We start from the raw sequence: 16,246 nt of genomic DNA, 5'->3' as shown, positions 1-16,246 counted from the left end.
AGTGGGGAGGTGATCAAGCTACCCTCCTACACTTATATCGATCACTTGTCCGCTCAAAACTTGACTATGGTTCCATCGTGTATGGCGGAGCCTGCAAAAGCAACCTGAAACTATTAGATTCTGTCCATCACCAAGGTCTAAGACTTTGTCTTGGGTCCTTCAGAACTTCACCTATCGACAGTCTCTACGTTGAAGCAGACGATCCATCTCTTACCCAACGCCGTATAAAATTATTCTGATGAGTCTAACCCTGCATTTCACTGTGTCTTTAATTCCCCTTATCAAGATTTATATAACAAGAAATCATCTCTTGTTCCACCTCTTGGGCTGAGAATGATGCCTTTCATTACTGCTGCCGGCATTGAGCTAGATAATATAGCTCCTTCCCGTCTTCTTTCTTCGCCTCCTTGGCAGTTGGTTAGACCACAAGTTGACTTAACGTTAACTACATTTAAAAAATCAGAAACTAATGACTTACAATATAAACAAGAATATCATCAATTAAAAAACAAATATAACAATTACAAATCCTTATTTACAGACGGATCCAAGGACGATGGTGCAGTAGCTTGTGCCACGGTCATTGGATCCAGAACAATATCTTCTAGAATACCATATAACAGCTCTATTTTTACTGCAGAAGCAAACGCCATATTAACAGCTCTCAAATATATTCAAAGACGCCCTAAACATAAACAGTTCATAATTTTCTCTGACTCTCTTTCGTGCCTTCAGGCTATTAAAAACCTATTATGTAAACATCCACTTTTAATTGAAATTATTGAATTGTATAATTATCTTGCCACTGGTCAATACGACATCGTCTTCTGTTGGTTACCCAGCCATGTTGGAATCTCTGGTAACACTTTGGCTGACCTTGCTGCTAAGGCAGCACTCAACAAATCTGTGACACCACTTCTTATTCCCTATACTGATTATAAAGCTACCATTAGATCTTACATCCGTGATCTGATGCAGAAGAAGTGGGACACCCAAGTAGATATCAATAAATTACATGAAATAAAACCATATGTTGGTTACACCTACTTGGTTTGTCAGTCCAGATTTGAAGAGGTCATTATACGGCGATGTCGTATTGGCCACATCAGGTATACGCATGAATATCTTTTGAAAGGTGAGGATCCTCCGTTCTGTGTCCCTTGTGATGCGATAGTCACAGTCAAGCATGTCCTGCTTGACTGTGTTGAATATTCCATCACAAGGGACAATTATTTCAAGCCAAGAACTATGAAGGACCTTTTTAGTAACGTAAGTTCTCATTTAATTATTGCATTTTTAAAAGAATTGGATTTATTGACTGACATGTAAATAAATATGTATTATGATTGGAAGTTGAATTAGTAACTGAGATTGTTAGTGGCTGTATCCTCGAGAGGGGTTGAAGTACCGTAAAATTATTGTCCTCCTGAGAGGGTGCGTAAGTCCAAAAACATTTGAAGTCAAATTTAGTCTTCCATTTCCTTTTAGCCGTAGTATTTCTGTCATTTTAATTTGTGGCTAATCTTGCGTACAATGGCCAGCAGCTGAGGGGATGGTGTAAATCCAGCTAGAGACCATGCAGGTAGCAGAAGTACTGTAAGTCCCCATGGCCCCTAGTATGGTGCTCTACCTTCAGCTGTTGGCAATCTATAGCCTGTTTTTATATTGTATTGTCTCAATAGTGATATTGTTTTTTAATTTTTGACGCTAGTTTTAATTCTTATTGTGATATTCTAGTTGTTTTACTGTCCTTCGTTGACAGGTTTTTACCATATACATAACTTCCTTCTTCCAAGAATCTTTTCGTCACGATATGGCTGCAATATTGCCGATGTGACGTTAAATATTAACTCACTCACTCACTCACTCAAGACCACGCCACGGAAACTAAGTCACCATTTCATGTTCATCATTGCAAGTTTCACAAGTTATGACTCTGTTGTTCGTTTAATACAGAATCAGGATTAAATCAGTTCAGTCCATATACACATGCTCACACGTATCATCATGGCTCATCAGCACATGAAATATACAGACGTGACGTGAAGGCAAGCCACTACGCACAGCATACAGTCTTATTACCATAGCTCGACAGCATATATGATGTACAGATTTATATACCACTACCTGCACATATTATAATGGCTCGTCAGTGTATATTCTAAGCAAGTGACATTGTGGCGCTACAGTAAACTGATGAAACACAAGTGATCACCACATCGTGGAGGGCGCTGGGTAACACCAAGTGCTCAATCCCCTGTTGTGAACCCGGGGGCATATTTGGTCCACCAACGTGTTAGCCGAGGGTGACGGCCCTGTGTCTGTGGATCAAGGGATCCTGGTGGTTGAGGGTATAGGAGCAACACACCACTTGGACCCTTACTTCACCAAGACGGGCCGTTGAATGGTCCCGTTTCAACCAATTGGCTGGTCCTAAACCCCTTAGATGTTTTAAATGCCAAAAGTTTTGGCACGATGTTTAAATATTTGCACATTGTCTGTTGTGTGTGATCACTGCAGTGAAAAGACACACTCAGCATGGATTGACAGTATTGATTGTGACAGTAATGTAAAACAATACACTTACTGCAAAGGGGAAAAACCATCATTCTGAAAAAAGATTACCCTGTTTGTAAAATGGATGAAAAATCAAATGGATGTCAATAGAATAGAATTTAAACAAAGCATTTGTTTTAAAGACAGAAAGAAACCGGTACAAAGCTGAGAACAAACACAAAGGTATGCTTCCATTGCCAGTACGTCAGCAGCCACTTCCACAGTTACTAAATTACGTGCAGTTTGTCAGACAAACGTAACATGGATGACAACAGATACTCCTCAACCTATTTCACCTGCCATGTCTACTGAAACAGCAGAACCACTTCCTAATACATCCCAAATCTAGTCAGACACATCCTCTGATCATGAACCATTCCCTCAGTCAACAGTGAACTCTCAACAAATCGCTACAACCGAAGTTAAAAGCCAGATTCCTCTCGAGACAGATCAGTAACATAATCCTTCAAGGATTTGAAAATAAAATTTCGCTGTTTAACAAATATGGATCTCTTGAGAATATGAACGTGTCCTACAACGTCTGGTCTAGGACACACAGTTTCTCACCCGCCAAAAATGTGCGGGGTAGATCCCCAGAAAATCTCCCTTAAAGATGGGTTATCAGAATAATATTGCTCGGTGGAATTGCAGTGGACTAAGGTATAATTACAACGAATTACAGTTAGTAGTCCAGGATCACACGCCATCAGCATTATGTCGACAGGAGACTTATTTGAAACAGAAAATCCTTCCGACCTATGCGGGTTCAATGTTTATCGTTATTCCTCACCTTCGTGTGACAGGAGGATCTTCAGCCTCATTCAAAAAGAGTATTATACATAGCCAAATTACACTTAATACTAATCTTCAAGAAGTTGCCTTCCTAATCGCTTTACATGGTACACTCACATTGTGTTCATTGTATATCTCACCGTCTTCAACTCTTTAGAAGACTGAACTACGAAATCTATAAGGCCAACTCCCAGAACCGCGTATTATTATGGGAGATGTGAATGGCCAAAACCCAGTCTGTGGTGGAACAACTACTGATGATAGAGGTAAACTACTGGAAGAGTTCTGTTCAGTTAATGATTTAGACATATATACTGACGGTTACAATATATATTTACATCCTGGCTCGGGAATCTATTTACCTCTACCTTATATCACTTACACACTCAGACCTATTGAGTGATTTCAAATTGTCAGTGCATGATGACTGATGGGGAAGTGACCATTTTCCAAGTGGGTGAGTCAATATTTAACGTCACACCGGCAATATTACAGCCATATCGTGACGAGAACGATTATCTATAAAATACAAATGAATTAATAGCACACACCCATTGTAGAAACCTGTCAACGAAGGACAGTAAAAATAACTAGAATATCACAGAGTAGAATAAAATTAAAGATTAGACCTAAAACAATGTATCTATAGAGGACAGTAGAATATAAAAATGAGCTATAGGTTACCAATAACCGAAGGTAAATCACCAAACTGGGTACCATGGGGACTTACAGTACATTTGCTTCCTGCATGGACCCTATTTGGATATACATCATCCATTCAGCTGTTAGCAATTTAGACAAATCTTCCCGTGTGGACCCGGGACAGAATGTGTCCACAGCACCCCATTGCTGGTCGTAAGAGGCGACCAAATTGGGCAACCTGTTTGCCGTGGTTTGCGTCCCGTGTCGGTGGAGGACGGTAGTCTGGTGGTTGAGGGCAGTAGGAGAATGAACCATTTTGCTCTTATTGCTCAACTCACCACTTTGGCCCTTACTTCACCTAGACGAGTGGTCGAACTGGTCAAGTTCTATCAATCGGCTGGTAACGCCATGCCCTGAGCTATAACTATTTCATGCTCAAAATTTAAAAAAAAGATAGACACACCATGTTGCTTATTAATCAGCACGTTTTTCAAACATGATTCTAAACGCACTAAGTGATCGACAGTACTTCTGTTTTTACGGAAACTACATTGTACATCTGTGATAAGGTTATTTGTTTCCAAGTACCAAACAAGTATATTATTTATCATGCGTTCCATGGTCTTGCAAACACAGTTAGTTAATGAAATCGGACGATAATTGGATGGATCCGTATGATCACGTCCAGGTTTAGGTATTGGTACTACTATAGTATCACGCCATGAAGAAGGAAAAATCGCGGAAGTCCAAATATCATCAACAATTGATAAGAGCGTCTCTAAACAGGATTCAGCTCCTGTAGCAGTGTCATGAGCTTGATCAAGAGCAGTATACAGTTCATGAATAGAAAGGCACCCGTGGCGGGCCACCTCCTCGTGGTGGGTGCTGGGTAACGCCAAGAGCTCGCCGACACCCTCGTAGTGGACCCGGGGGGATATTTGGTTCACCAACCCGTTTGCCGTGGGTTGCGGCCCGTGTCGGTGGAGGAAGGGATCCTGGTGGTTGAGGGCAATAGGTCCCTGCAACTGTGTTCCTGTTGCCTAATACACCACTGTGGCCCTGACTTCACCTAGACGGGAGGTTGAATAGGCCCGGTTCAACCAATCGGCTGGTCATGCCAAGCCCTGAGCATTGTCATTGTTTTTGCTCAAATGTGACTTTTTCAAATGTTTGTAAATGGGCCTTTGTCATATAGCTTGTAGACCAGTAATATCTATTGATATATTGATGCCACATTAACCAAACTGTTATTACCTAGAGTCTAATGCCCAGAAGGCGATGGCTCATGGGTCAATCTGGTGGATTTATTGATCTTGAATTGATACTTCTGCTGGAGTATATCATCCCAGTATCCTTGGTGCTGTCAGTAGGAAACCCACTGGCATATAGCATTGTCTTTATGATACTCCGTGGTGGGTGGGGAGCTGGGATGATGAAGTTCTATGACTTTACCATGATACCCCCAAAACAACTCAAACGTACATTAGAGGATAGTTCATCTTCTGATGATGACACAGTCTCCAAAGGCAAATCTGACCATTGGTCTCGTTATTTAGTGATTTCTTCTTCAGATGATGGTCCGTTGAAACTGAATCCGTTTGTCCTGTCAAAAGCGATTTATGGCATTGCTGGTGACGTTGTGTCAATGAAAAAGATGCGATCTGGTCTTATATTACTTGAATGCAAATCAGCGTTTCAATCATCTACACTCTTAGCTGTTAAGCATCTCATGTCCGTACCCGTTACTGTGTCTCCACACAAAACTCTCAACAGTTCTAAAGGCATTGTCAGAGACCGAGAACGTTGTCTGCTAGACATGTCTGAAGATGAGATAGCGTTTGAACTAAAAGACCAGGGTGTAACAGGTGTAAAACGTTTTACAAGTCGGCAAAATGGTCAGATTGTAAACTTAAACACGTATCTGCTCAACTTTTCTGTTCCATCCATCAAAGCAGGGTACTGCAATATCAATGTTGATAAGTACATACCGAACCCGCTTCGGTGTTACTCATGTCAAAAGTTTGGTCATGGTGCTAAATCTTGTACCAACAGCAAGAAATGTCATCGCTGTGGAGAACTTGCTCATGACACGTTAGATTGTCCAAACAACCCTAAATGCGTTAATTGCTCTGGCGATCATGCTGCCTCATCAAAATCTTGCCCTGTCTGGCAACAACAACATCAGATAGTGAAACTTAAACATGAAAGAAACATTACTTTCGCAGAGGCTAAACGTTTGGTTGCACATGACAACACTCCAGTTGCAACTGTGTCATACTCTGCAGCTGTTACCCGTCAATGTACTAAGACTGTTAAATCAGTTGAATGCCAGACTGAAATCACTTGGGTGAATACTGAGACTTATTCTACGTGTGAAATGCAAACTGTTGCTTCCACGCAAACAGCATCACAATCCCGTCCACCATCACCTGTTATCGTGAATGCTAGCAAGACAGTGAACTATTCAAAAAAGTCAGATCGGGTTCCAAAGAGTCAACGGAATCCGGTACAAATATTTAATAAATATCAACTTCTGGAAGATATGGATGTCACTCCTCACCACCGTGTGCGCCAAAAAAGTCATTCGCCACGGTCCAGGAACAGATCGCCCGTGTTGCCACCTAATGTAACATGAATAATACACTTATCCAGTGGAACTGCAGAGGCCTTAGGATCAACTTAAATGAAATACAATTATTAGTACAAGATTTTCAACCATCAGTTTTCTGTTTCCAGGAAACCTATCTTTAGCAGACTGATAAATTTGACTTACGTCAGTACAGCTCTCACCATTCCTTTTCTCCTCCGGGTGACAAAGCCACTGGAGGCTCCTCTATCTCGGTGAGGCAGGGTATAACACACAGCCCTGTTGATCTCACTACTAACCTTCAAGCTGTTGCAGTTCGGATTTCGTTACACATTGCGTTTACTTTATGCTCTTTGTATATCCCTCCATCTTCAAACCTCCAGAAATCTGACCTTCAAGCTCTGTATGATCAGCTTCCTCATCCCTGCACACTCATGGGTGATTTGAATGGACATAATCCCTTATAAGGGAGTAATGTTATCAATACCAAGGGGGAAATAATAGAAGATTTTCTTTCTGACAACAGTCTCTGCATATTTAATGATGGTACACACACATATTTACACCCTGCTACAGGTAGCTATTCTGCCTTGGACGTTACACTCACAGATGCAGATCTTCTGAATGAATTTTCATGGTCAGTTCATGATGATTTATGTGGAAGTGACCATTTCCCAACACTTCTCTCAGTCAATAACCCGTCTGATGTTCCACCCTCATCAAGGTGGAATTTTTCAAAGGCTAACTGGTCTAAATTCACATCATTGTGTACTGAGAAACTCAAACATGAAACGTTCCAGAATATTGCTGACCCCATTCAATTGTTTTCAGATACACTGCATACTGTAGCTACCGAAACGATTCCTAAGTCCTCTGTGCATCCACGCATTCGTAAGCCATGGTTTGATGGCGATTGCAAACAGGTTAGGAAAAACAGGAAGAAGGCGGAAAAATATTTTCGCAAACATCCAACTGTACATAATTTGAATAATGTTAAAGTAACCAGAGCTAAAGCTCGACGTACATTCAAGCAAAATAAACGGAAGTCATGGAGAGCCTATTTCTCCAAGATTAACTCCCGCACACCTATATCAAAGGTGTGGAATATGGTACAAAGGATCAAGGGCAAGGGTTCCAAAACAAGCGTTAAACACCTTAAAGACGGAGATCACATTTTGGAAGATGCTTCAGACATTGCAAACAAACTTGGTGAAACATTAGCTAAACATTCGTCTTCATCAAACTATCTTCCTGAATTCCAGAGGTACCAGAAGTTAGAAGAAAAGAAAATCATTAATTTCACCTCTGACAATGGTGAAGACTACAACGAAGTATTTTCCTTACATGAACTACAAACTGCTCTAGTGCAAGCTCATGATACAGCAACAGGGGCTGATAATATTCACTATCAGCTCTTGAAGCATTTGCCTGATTCATGTCTTGAGGTACTTTTAGACATATTTGATGAAATTTGGAAAGATATCAAACGATTGCGATCAGGTTCACTGCTGATTGAATGTAGCAGAAAACAACAAGCTACCAACCTATTATCAACTGATATGTTTGTCGGAGTCCCGGTATTAGTTTCTGCCCACAGAACACTGAATACAAGCAAAGGCATAGTTCGAGACCGTGAGCGTCTTCTAGCAGACATGACTGAGCTCGACATAATGTCCGAGATGAAAGATCAAGGAGTATCTTTCGTCAAACGTTTCACAACACGGCGAAATAATGAGACTGTCCAAACCAACACATATCTGTTTTCATTTTCAGCTCCAACACCTCCAAAGTCAATCAAAGCAGGTTACTGCAATCTGAATGTTGACTTATATATTCCAAATCCTCTGCGCTGCTTTAAGTGTCAAAAGTACGGACATGGTGTTAATACTTGCACATTGTCTGTTACATGTGCTCACTGTGCTGAGAATACACATGTAACCGAAGATTGTGACAGTATTCACAAAAAATGTGCAAACTGTTCAGGAAACCATTCATCCTTCTCGAAAGAATGTCCCATTTGGAAAAGGCAAATGGAAATTAACAAAATCAAATTTTCCAGGAACGTCAGTTTTGCTGAAGCAAGAAAGATTGTACAATCTACTGAGCACACTGAAACTTATGCCTCTGTCACAAAAACATATGAAACCTTATCAAAAGGAACAACTACGCCAGTACTAACTTCGTCAAGCTCATGTCAGACCGACCTGACATGGGTAAATTCAGATATTCCTGAGTCTATCTCTCCTGATCCTCCACAGTCTATCTCAGAACAGTCTACTCAGACAGACACAGCTCAGTCTACACAAAAGACCATATCTCCTTCATCAAAGTCTTCTTCAGATCACACATCATCATCATCACCATCTCAGTCACACTCAAAGTCTCAATCGACAGCTGATAGTCAGCCACCTGTTAAAAGTAAACCGAAGCCTAAGCCTGATGCTTCAAAACAACAAAGTGGCAGAGCTCCTAAAGGGTCACAGAACAAAATTCAATTGTTCAATAAATATGGGTCTCTTGAAGATATGGACGTTTCTGAAAACGTCTATTCTAGGGCACATAGCTTGTCGCCCTCCAAAAGAGTGCGGGGTAGATCCCCAATAAATCCCCTCAAAAGATATTTTATTCCACTAATATTGTACAGTGGAACTGCAGAGGACTGAGGACTAATTTACATGAATTACAGCTATTGGTCCAAGATTTTACACCTTCAGCGATATGTCTCCAAGAGACATATTTAAAACAAACAGATACATTTGACCTTCGTCAATTTAATACATATCATTCTTTTTCACCTCCGGGTGATAGGGCCACTGGAGGATCATCCATTCTAGTCAGACAAAACGTTATTCAAAGCCCTGTTCCACTTATTACTAATATGCAGGCTGTTGCAGTGAGAATTACTTTACATGTAGCGTTTACGCTATGCTCTCTTTATATTTCTCCGTCTTCGACGTTCACTAAAACTGATCTTCAAGCTCTATATGACCAACTCCCGAAGCCCTGTATTATAATGGGAGATTTAAATGGACACAACCCACTCTGGGGTAGTGTAACTACAAACACTAAAGGTAAATTGTTGGAGGAATTTTGTTCTGACAATGATTTATGTATTTATAATGATGGTTCCAACACATATTTACACCCTGGGACAGGGACCTATTCTGCTCTTGACTTGTCATTGACAAATTCAGAACTACTAAATGAATTTGAATGGTCAGTCCACGATGACCTCTGTGGAAGTGACCATTTTCCTACTGTATTAAAATCTGTAACTCCATCCGATGTTCCTCCATCATCAAGACGAAATTTTAAAAAGGGTAACTGGGCTTTATATGAAACACTGTGTGCTGAAAAACTTAAACCTGAACGTTTTATTTACGTTCCTGATGCTATTAAATGCTTTTCTGAAGAACTTAACTCCATTGCTGATGAGTGTATACCAAAGTGCTCTGCAGTTCCACACATAAGAAAACCATGGTTCAACGATGAGTGCAAACAAGCTAGGAAGGCAAGGAAAAAAGCAGAACATTATTTCCGTCGCAATCCTATGGTGCATAATTTCAATAAATTTAAGATTTTAAATGCTAAAGCACGGCGTACTTTTAAACAGAACAAACGCCAATCTTGGCAACATTATGTATCCAAAATAAATTCTCGGACACCCATGTCCAAGGTATGGAACATGGTCCAGAAAATCAAAGGTACAGGTACTAAATCTACTGTCCATCATCTTAAACATGGAGATCAATTGCTTACTGATAAATCAGATATTGCTAATACACTAGGCGAAACTCTTGCTTAACACTCTTCCTCTTCCTCACTCTTCCTCAGCAATATCAAAAACAACAAGAAAAGAAAACTATTAATTTCAATTCTGGTAATGGGGAAGATTATAATGAAACTTTTTCGATTCATGAACTCCATACTGCTCTTGATCAAGCTCATGACACTGCTACTGGAGCTTATATCATACATTATCAACTCCTGAAGCACTTACCAGAATCCTGCCTAGAAACTCTTCTCAATATTTTTCATGATATTTGGACATCGGGTAACTTTCCTCCCTCATGGCGTGACGCCATAGTAGTACCAGTACCTAAACCTGGACGTGATCATACGGATCCGTCCAATTATCGACCTATTTCACTAACTAGCTGTGTTTGCAAGACCATGGAACGCATGATAAATAATCGGCTTGTTTGGTACTTGGAAACCAATAACCTTATTGCAGATATACAATGTGGTTTCCGTAAAAACAGAAGTACTGTCGATCACTTAGTGCGACTGGAATCATTTGTTAAAAACGCACTAATTAATAAACAACATCTTTTTTGATCTTGAAAAAGCATATGACACAACCTGGAAACATGGTATTTTGAGGGATTTACATGACTTTGGTTTGCGATGTCGTTTGCCTCAATTTATTGCCAACTTTTTAAATGACAGACAATTCCAGGTCCGTGTCGGTTCTACCCTGTCTGATCATTACAATCAGGATCAGGGTGTTCCACAAGGCAGTATTTTATCTGTCACTCTTTTTAGCATCAAGATCAACAGTTCATCAAAAGTTTTAAACGATTCAATTGATGGATCATTTTTCGTGGATGATTTTAATATTTCTTGCCGAGGTAAAAATATGCATACTATTGAACGGCAACTGCAGTTGTGTTTAAACAAAATAAATAAATGGTGTCTGGAAAACGGCTTCAAATTTTCGAAGTCCAAAACTAATTGTATACATTTTTGCAGAACATATAAGCCACATAAGGACCCAGAACTATCTCTAGATGGCACTCCCATCAAAATTGTAAAGGAGGCCAAGTTCTTGGGATTAATTTTTGACTCACATTTAACGTTTCTACCACATATCAAATCCCTCAAAACTAAATGCCTGAAGGCACTTCACTTGTTGAAAGTCGTTTCAAATTCTAAATGGGGAGGGGACCAAGCTACCCTCCTGCAACTTTATCGATCACTGATCCGGTCAAAACTTGATTATGGCTCCATTGTATATGGTGGAGCCTGTAAAAGCAACCTTAAACTTTTAATTTCTGTTCACCATCAAGGTATAAGACTTTGTCTTGGATCATTCCGAACTTCTCCTGTTGACAGTCTATACCTTGAAGAAGACGAACCTTCTCTTGGCCACCGTCGTATTAAATTATCTTTACAGTATCTCACTAAACTGTATTCAAATAAGTCCAATCCTGCATATAACTGTGTCTTCAATCCCCCGTATGGGGATTTGTACAATAAGATGTCTTCTCTTGTTCCGACTCTTGGACTGAGAGTTAAACCTTTTCTTTCTGCTGCTGGCATTGAGCTGGATAATATAGCTCCTTCTCGCTTGTTTTCTTCTCCTCCTTGGCAACTGGTTAAACCACAAGTTGACCTTACATTAAGTAAATATAAAAAATCAGAAACTAATGACTTACAATACAAACAGGAATACAATCAATTAAAAAGTAAGTATAGTACATATAAATCCTTATTTACAGATGGGTCCAAGGATGGTGGCGCAGTTGCTTGTGCTACTGTCATTGGATCCAGAACAATATCTTCTAGATTACCAAATAGCAGTTCCATTTTTACAGCAGAAGCACATGCCATATTAACAGCTCTAAACTATATTAAAAAACACTTTAAATATAAACAATATATCATTTATTCAGACTCTCTTTCATGCCTCCAGGCTATTAAAAATGTATCTTCTCAGCATCCACTTTTAGCTGACATTGTTGAATTGTATAATGAACTTGCTACTGGCCAATATGACATCGTCTTCTGTTGGTTACCCAGCCATGTTGGAATCTCTGGTAACACAATGGCCGATCGTGCTGCCAAGGTAGCACTCAACAAATCTGTGACACCACTTCTCATACCCTATTCAGATTATTCAGATCATATATCCGTGATCTAATGCAAAAGAAGTGGGACACTCAAGTAGGTATCAATAAATTACATGAAATAAAGCCCTATATCGGTTATACCCACTTGGGTTGTCAGTCCAGATTTGAAGAGGTTGTTATACGACGATGTCGCATTGGTCATACGCGATATACTCACGAACACTTGTTAAAAGGTGAGGATCCTCCGTTTTGTATCCCTTGTGATGAGAAAATCACTGTCAAGCATATCCTGCTTGATTGTGTTGATTTTGCCATCACAAGGGATAAATATTTCAATGAGAAAACTGTAAAGGATCTTTTTTATAACGTTAATCATCATTTAATAATTGAATTTTTAAAGGAAATAGAATTGCTACATAAATTCTGAATATGTTTTGTACATAGATAATATATCTTTTACGCATGGTATTGTAAATTAGCAACTGCAATCGTTAGTGGCTGTGCCCTCGAGGGAGGTTGAAGTAGCGTAAAATTATTGTCCTTCGAAGAGGGTACGTAAGTCCCAAAAACTTTCAAAGTCGATTTTGCTCAACCATACTTTTTAGTCGTAGTGTGTTTGTTGTTTTAAATTCTGGCTAAATCGTCCTATCATCGCCAGTGTCTGAAGCGCTGGTGTAAATCCAGCCAGGGTCCATGCAGGTAGGAAAGGTACTGTAAGTCCCCATGGACCCTGGCATGGTGATCTACCTTCAGCTGCTGGTGATGTGTATAGCCCGTGTTTTATCTTGTCTTGTCCAAATAGTTCTATCAGTTTTACCGTTCCACACTAGTTTTATCCGTAGCTGTGATATTCTAGTTGTTTTACTGTCCTTTAACGACAGTTTTTTTTTATAGTATGCACATTTCCCATTTCAATTCTCAATCTGTTCTCGTCACGATATGGCTGAAATATTGCCGATGTGACGTTAAATATTAACTCACTCACTCATGAATAGAAAACGTTACGCTATACTTTTCCCCGTTATCAGAATTGACATTAATAGTTTTCTTTTCTTGTTGTTTTTGATATTGCTGAAATTTAGGTATATAATTAGAAGAGGGAGAATGTTTAGCGTGAGTTTCGCGAAGTTTCTTCGCAATATCTGATTTATCAGTAAGTAATTGATCTCTATGCTTAAGATGATGGACAGTAGATTTAGTACCTTTACCTTTAATTTTCTGGACCATGTTCCATACCTTGAACATGGTGTCCAAGTCCAAGAATTTATTTTGGAAACATAATTTTGCCAAGATTGGCGTCTGTTCTGCTTAAAAGAACGCCACGTTTTATCATTTAAAATTTTAAATTTATTTAAATTGTGCACCATAGGATGTCAACGGAATTAAGGTCCTGCTTTTTGTCTTGCCTTCCTAGCTTGTTTGCGTTCATCACTGATCCATGGTTTACGAATATGTGGAACTGCAGAGGACTTTGGTATACACTCATCAGCTATGGAATTCAGTTCATCAGAAAAACATTTAATAGCATCAGGAACGTCAATAGAACGTTCAGGTTTAAGATTTTCACCACACAGTGTTTCATATAAAGCCCAGTTAGCCTTTTTAAAATTCCACCTTGATGATAGAGGAACATCAGATGGAGTTACAGGTTTTAATATAGTAGGAAAATGCTCACTTCCATAGAGGTCATCGTGGACTGTCCATTCGAATTCATTTAGTTGTTCTGAATTTGTCAGTGGCAAGTCGAAAGCAGAATAAGTCCCTGTACCAGGGTGTAAATATGTGTTGGAACCATCATTATAAATACATAACTCATTTCAGAACAAAAGTCCTCCAACAATTTACCTTTAGTGTTTGTAGTTACACTACACCAGAGAGCGTAGCGTAAACACTACATGTAAAGTAATTCTCTCTGCAACAGCCTGCAGATTAGTATTCAGTGAAACAGGGCTTTGAAGAACGTCTTGTCTGACTAGAATGGATGATCGGCCAGTGGCCCAATCACCCGGGGGTGCAAGCTAATGATATGCATTAAACTGATGAAGTGTCAAATGCATCTGTTTGTTTTAAATATGTCTCTTGGAGACATATCTCCGAAGGTGTACAATCTTGGACTAATGGTTGTAATTCATGTAAATTAGTCCTCAATCCTCTGTAGTTCCACTGTACAATATTATTGGAATAAACTATCTTTTGGGGGAATTTATTGGGAATCTACCCCGCACTCTTTTGGAGGGCGACAAGCTATGTGCCCTAGAATGGGTGAGTGAGTGAATGAGTTAATGTTTAACGTCACATCGGCAATATCTCAGCCATATCGTGACGAGAACATTTAAATTAAATATATGCATATGGAAAAATCTGTCAACGGAGGACAGTAAAACAACTAGCATATCACAATTTTAAGTAAAACTAGTATGGAAAGTTAAAACTAATAGCCCTATTTAGACAATACATAATAAAAACAGACTATAGATCGCCAACAAGTGAAGGTAGATCACCACACTAGAATGGACGTTTTCAGAAATGTCCATGTCTTCAAGAGACCCGTATTTATTGAACAATTGCATTTTGTTCTGTGACCCTTTAGGAGCTCTGCCACTTTTCACCGTTTGTTGACTGTCAGCTGTCGATTGACACTTTGACTGTGGCTGAGATGATGATTTGTGATCAGAAGAAGACTAGGAAGTGATTCCTCACTCTGTGATGATATAGCAGGACACAAAAGCTGTGGAGAATCGCAATTTACCAAATTAGTTTGGCAGCCTGTGGTTGATGTTGTTTAAGAGTTAGACCCCGATGATGTTTTTGCCACTGTAGCATAACTTTCTGAAAGTTCAGATCTCTTCACCAGTTTTTTGGTCTCGGAAAAAGAAATATTTTGAGTAAATTTTATTTTATTTATCTCCATTTGCTCTTTCCAAATTGGAGACTGTTTCGAAAATGAAGAATGGTCACCTGAGCAATTGGTGCATTTTTTATAATCACTGTCACAATCTTCTTTTGTATGTGTCTTCTCACCACAGTGAGCACACACAAGAGACAATGTGCAGGTATTTACACCGTGTCCATATTTCTGGCATTTAAAACACCTTAGAGGGTTGGGGATGTAGGTATCAACTGGAATGTTACAGTACCTGCCTTCACTGATTTGGGAGCATTAGGACATGAAACAGTAAACAGATACGAGTTCGTTTAGATGGTTTCACTGTTTCTCCGAGTTGAAAAGTGCTTGACACAGACTACACCTTGATCCTTCTTTTCAGATCTGATGTCAAGTTCCGACATATCATCAAGCAATCGGTCTCGATCTCGAATGATACCTTTGCTTGAGTTCAAGGTTTTGTTGTGCAGAGACCATGACCAGAATACCAACTAAGATTTGATTTTGAAAGACCTAAAAAGTTTGTGCAATGACATATATATATATATATACTCCATGCACAGGGCTTGGCATGACCAGCCGATTGGTCGAACCGGGCCCATTCGACCACCCGTCTAGGCGAAGTTAGGGCCAAAGTGGTGTATTGAGCAAGAGGAACACGATTGCAGGCCCTTATTGCCCTCAACCACCAGGATCCCTTCCTTCACCGACACAGGGCTGCAACCCACGGCAAACGGGTTGGTGGACCAAATATCCCCCCGAGTTCACTACGGGGGTGATGGCGAGCTCTTGGCATTACCCAGCACCCACCACGAGGTGGTGGCTCGGTTTCCGGTGGTTAATGGAGTTGATGGAGCACCTCTGAAGATTAAACCTTTTGTTGTGTCCAAGGCTGATGAAGGGGTTCGTGGAGATGTCAAGAATGTAACGCGT

General features: G+C 39.9%; 1 protein-coding gene across 1 annotated transcript in view; it reads left to right on the top strand.

Annotated features, from left to right (window-relative positions):
- LOC137259442 (putative ankyrin repeat protein RF_0381) overlaps positions 1-15,121 on the top strand; it is an 83,983-nt gene extending 68,862 nt beyond the window's left edge. The window contains exon 2 of the mRNA XM_067797098.1: positions 15,020-15,121. Coding sequence (XP_067653199.1) covers positions 15,020-15,121 — 102 coding nt within the window. The remainder of the gene's footprint in view (positions 1-15,019) is intronic.
- The last annotated feature ends 1,125 nt before the right edge of the window (positions 15,122-16,246 follow it).

This window comes from Haliotis asinina, chromosome 13 (genome assembly GCF_037392515.1).
Source record: "Haliotis asinina isolate JCU_RB_2024 chromosome 13, JCU_Hal_asi_v2, whole genome shotgun sequence".
In the NCBI taxonomy this organism is placed as follows: Eukaryota; Metazoa; Mollusca; class Gastropoda; order Lepetellida; family Haliotidae; genus Haliotis; species Haliotis asinina.
This window is presented reverse-complemented; position numbering and strand designations above follow the sequence as displayed.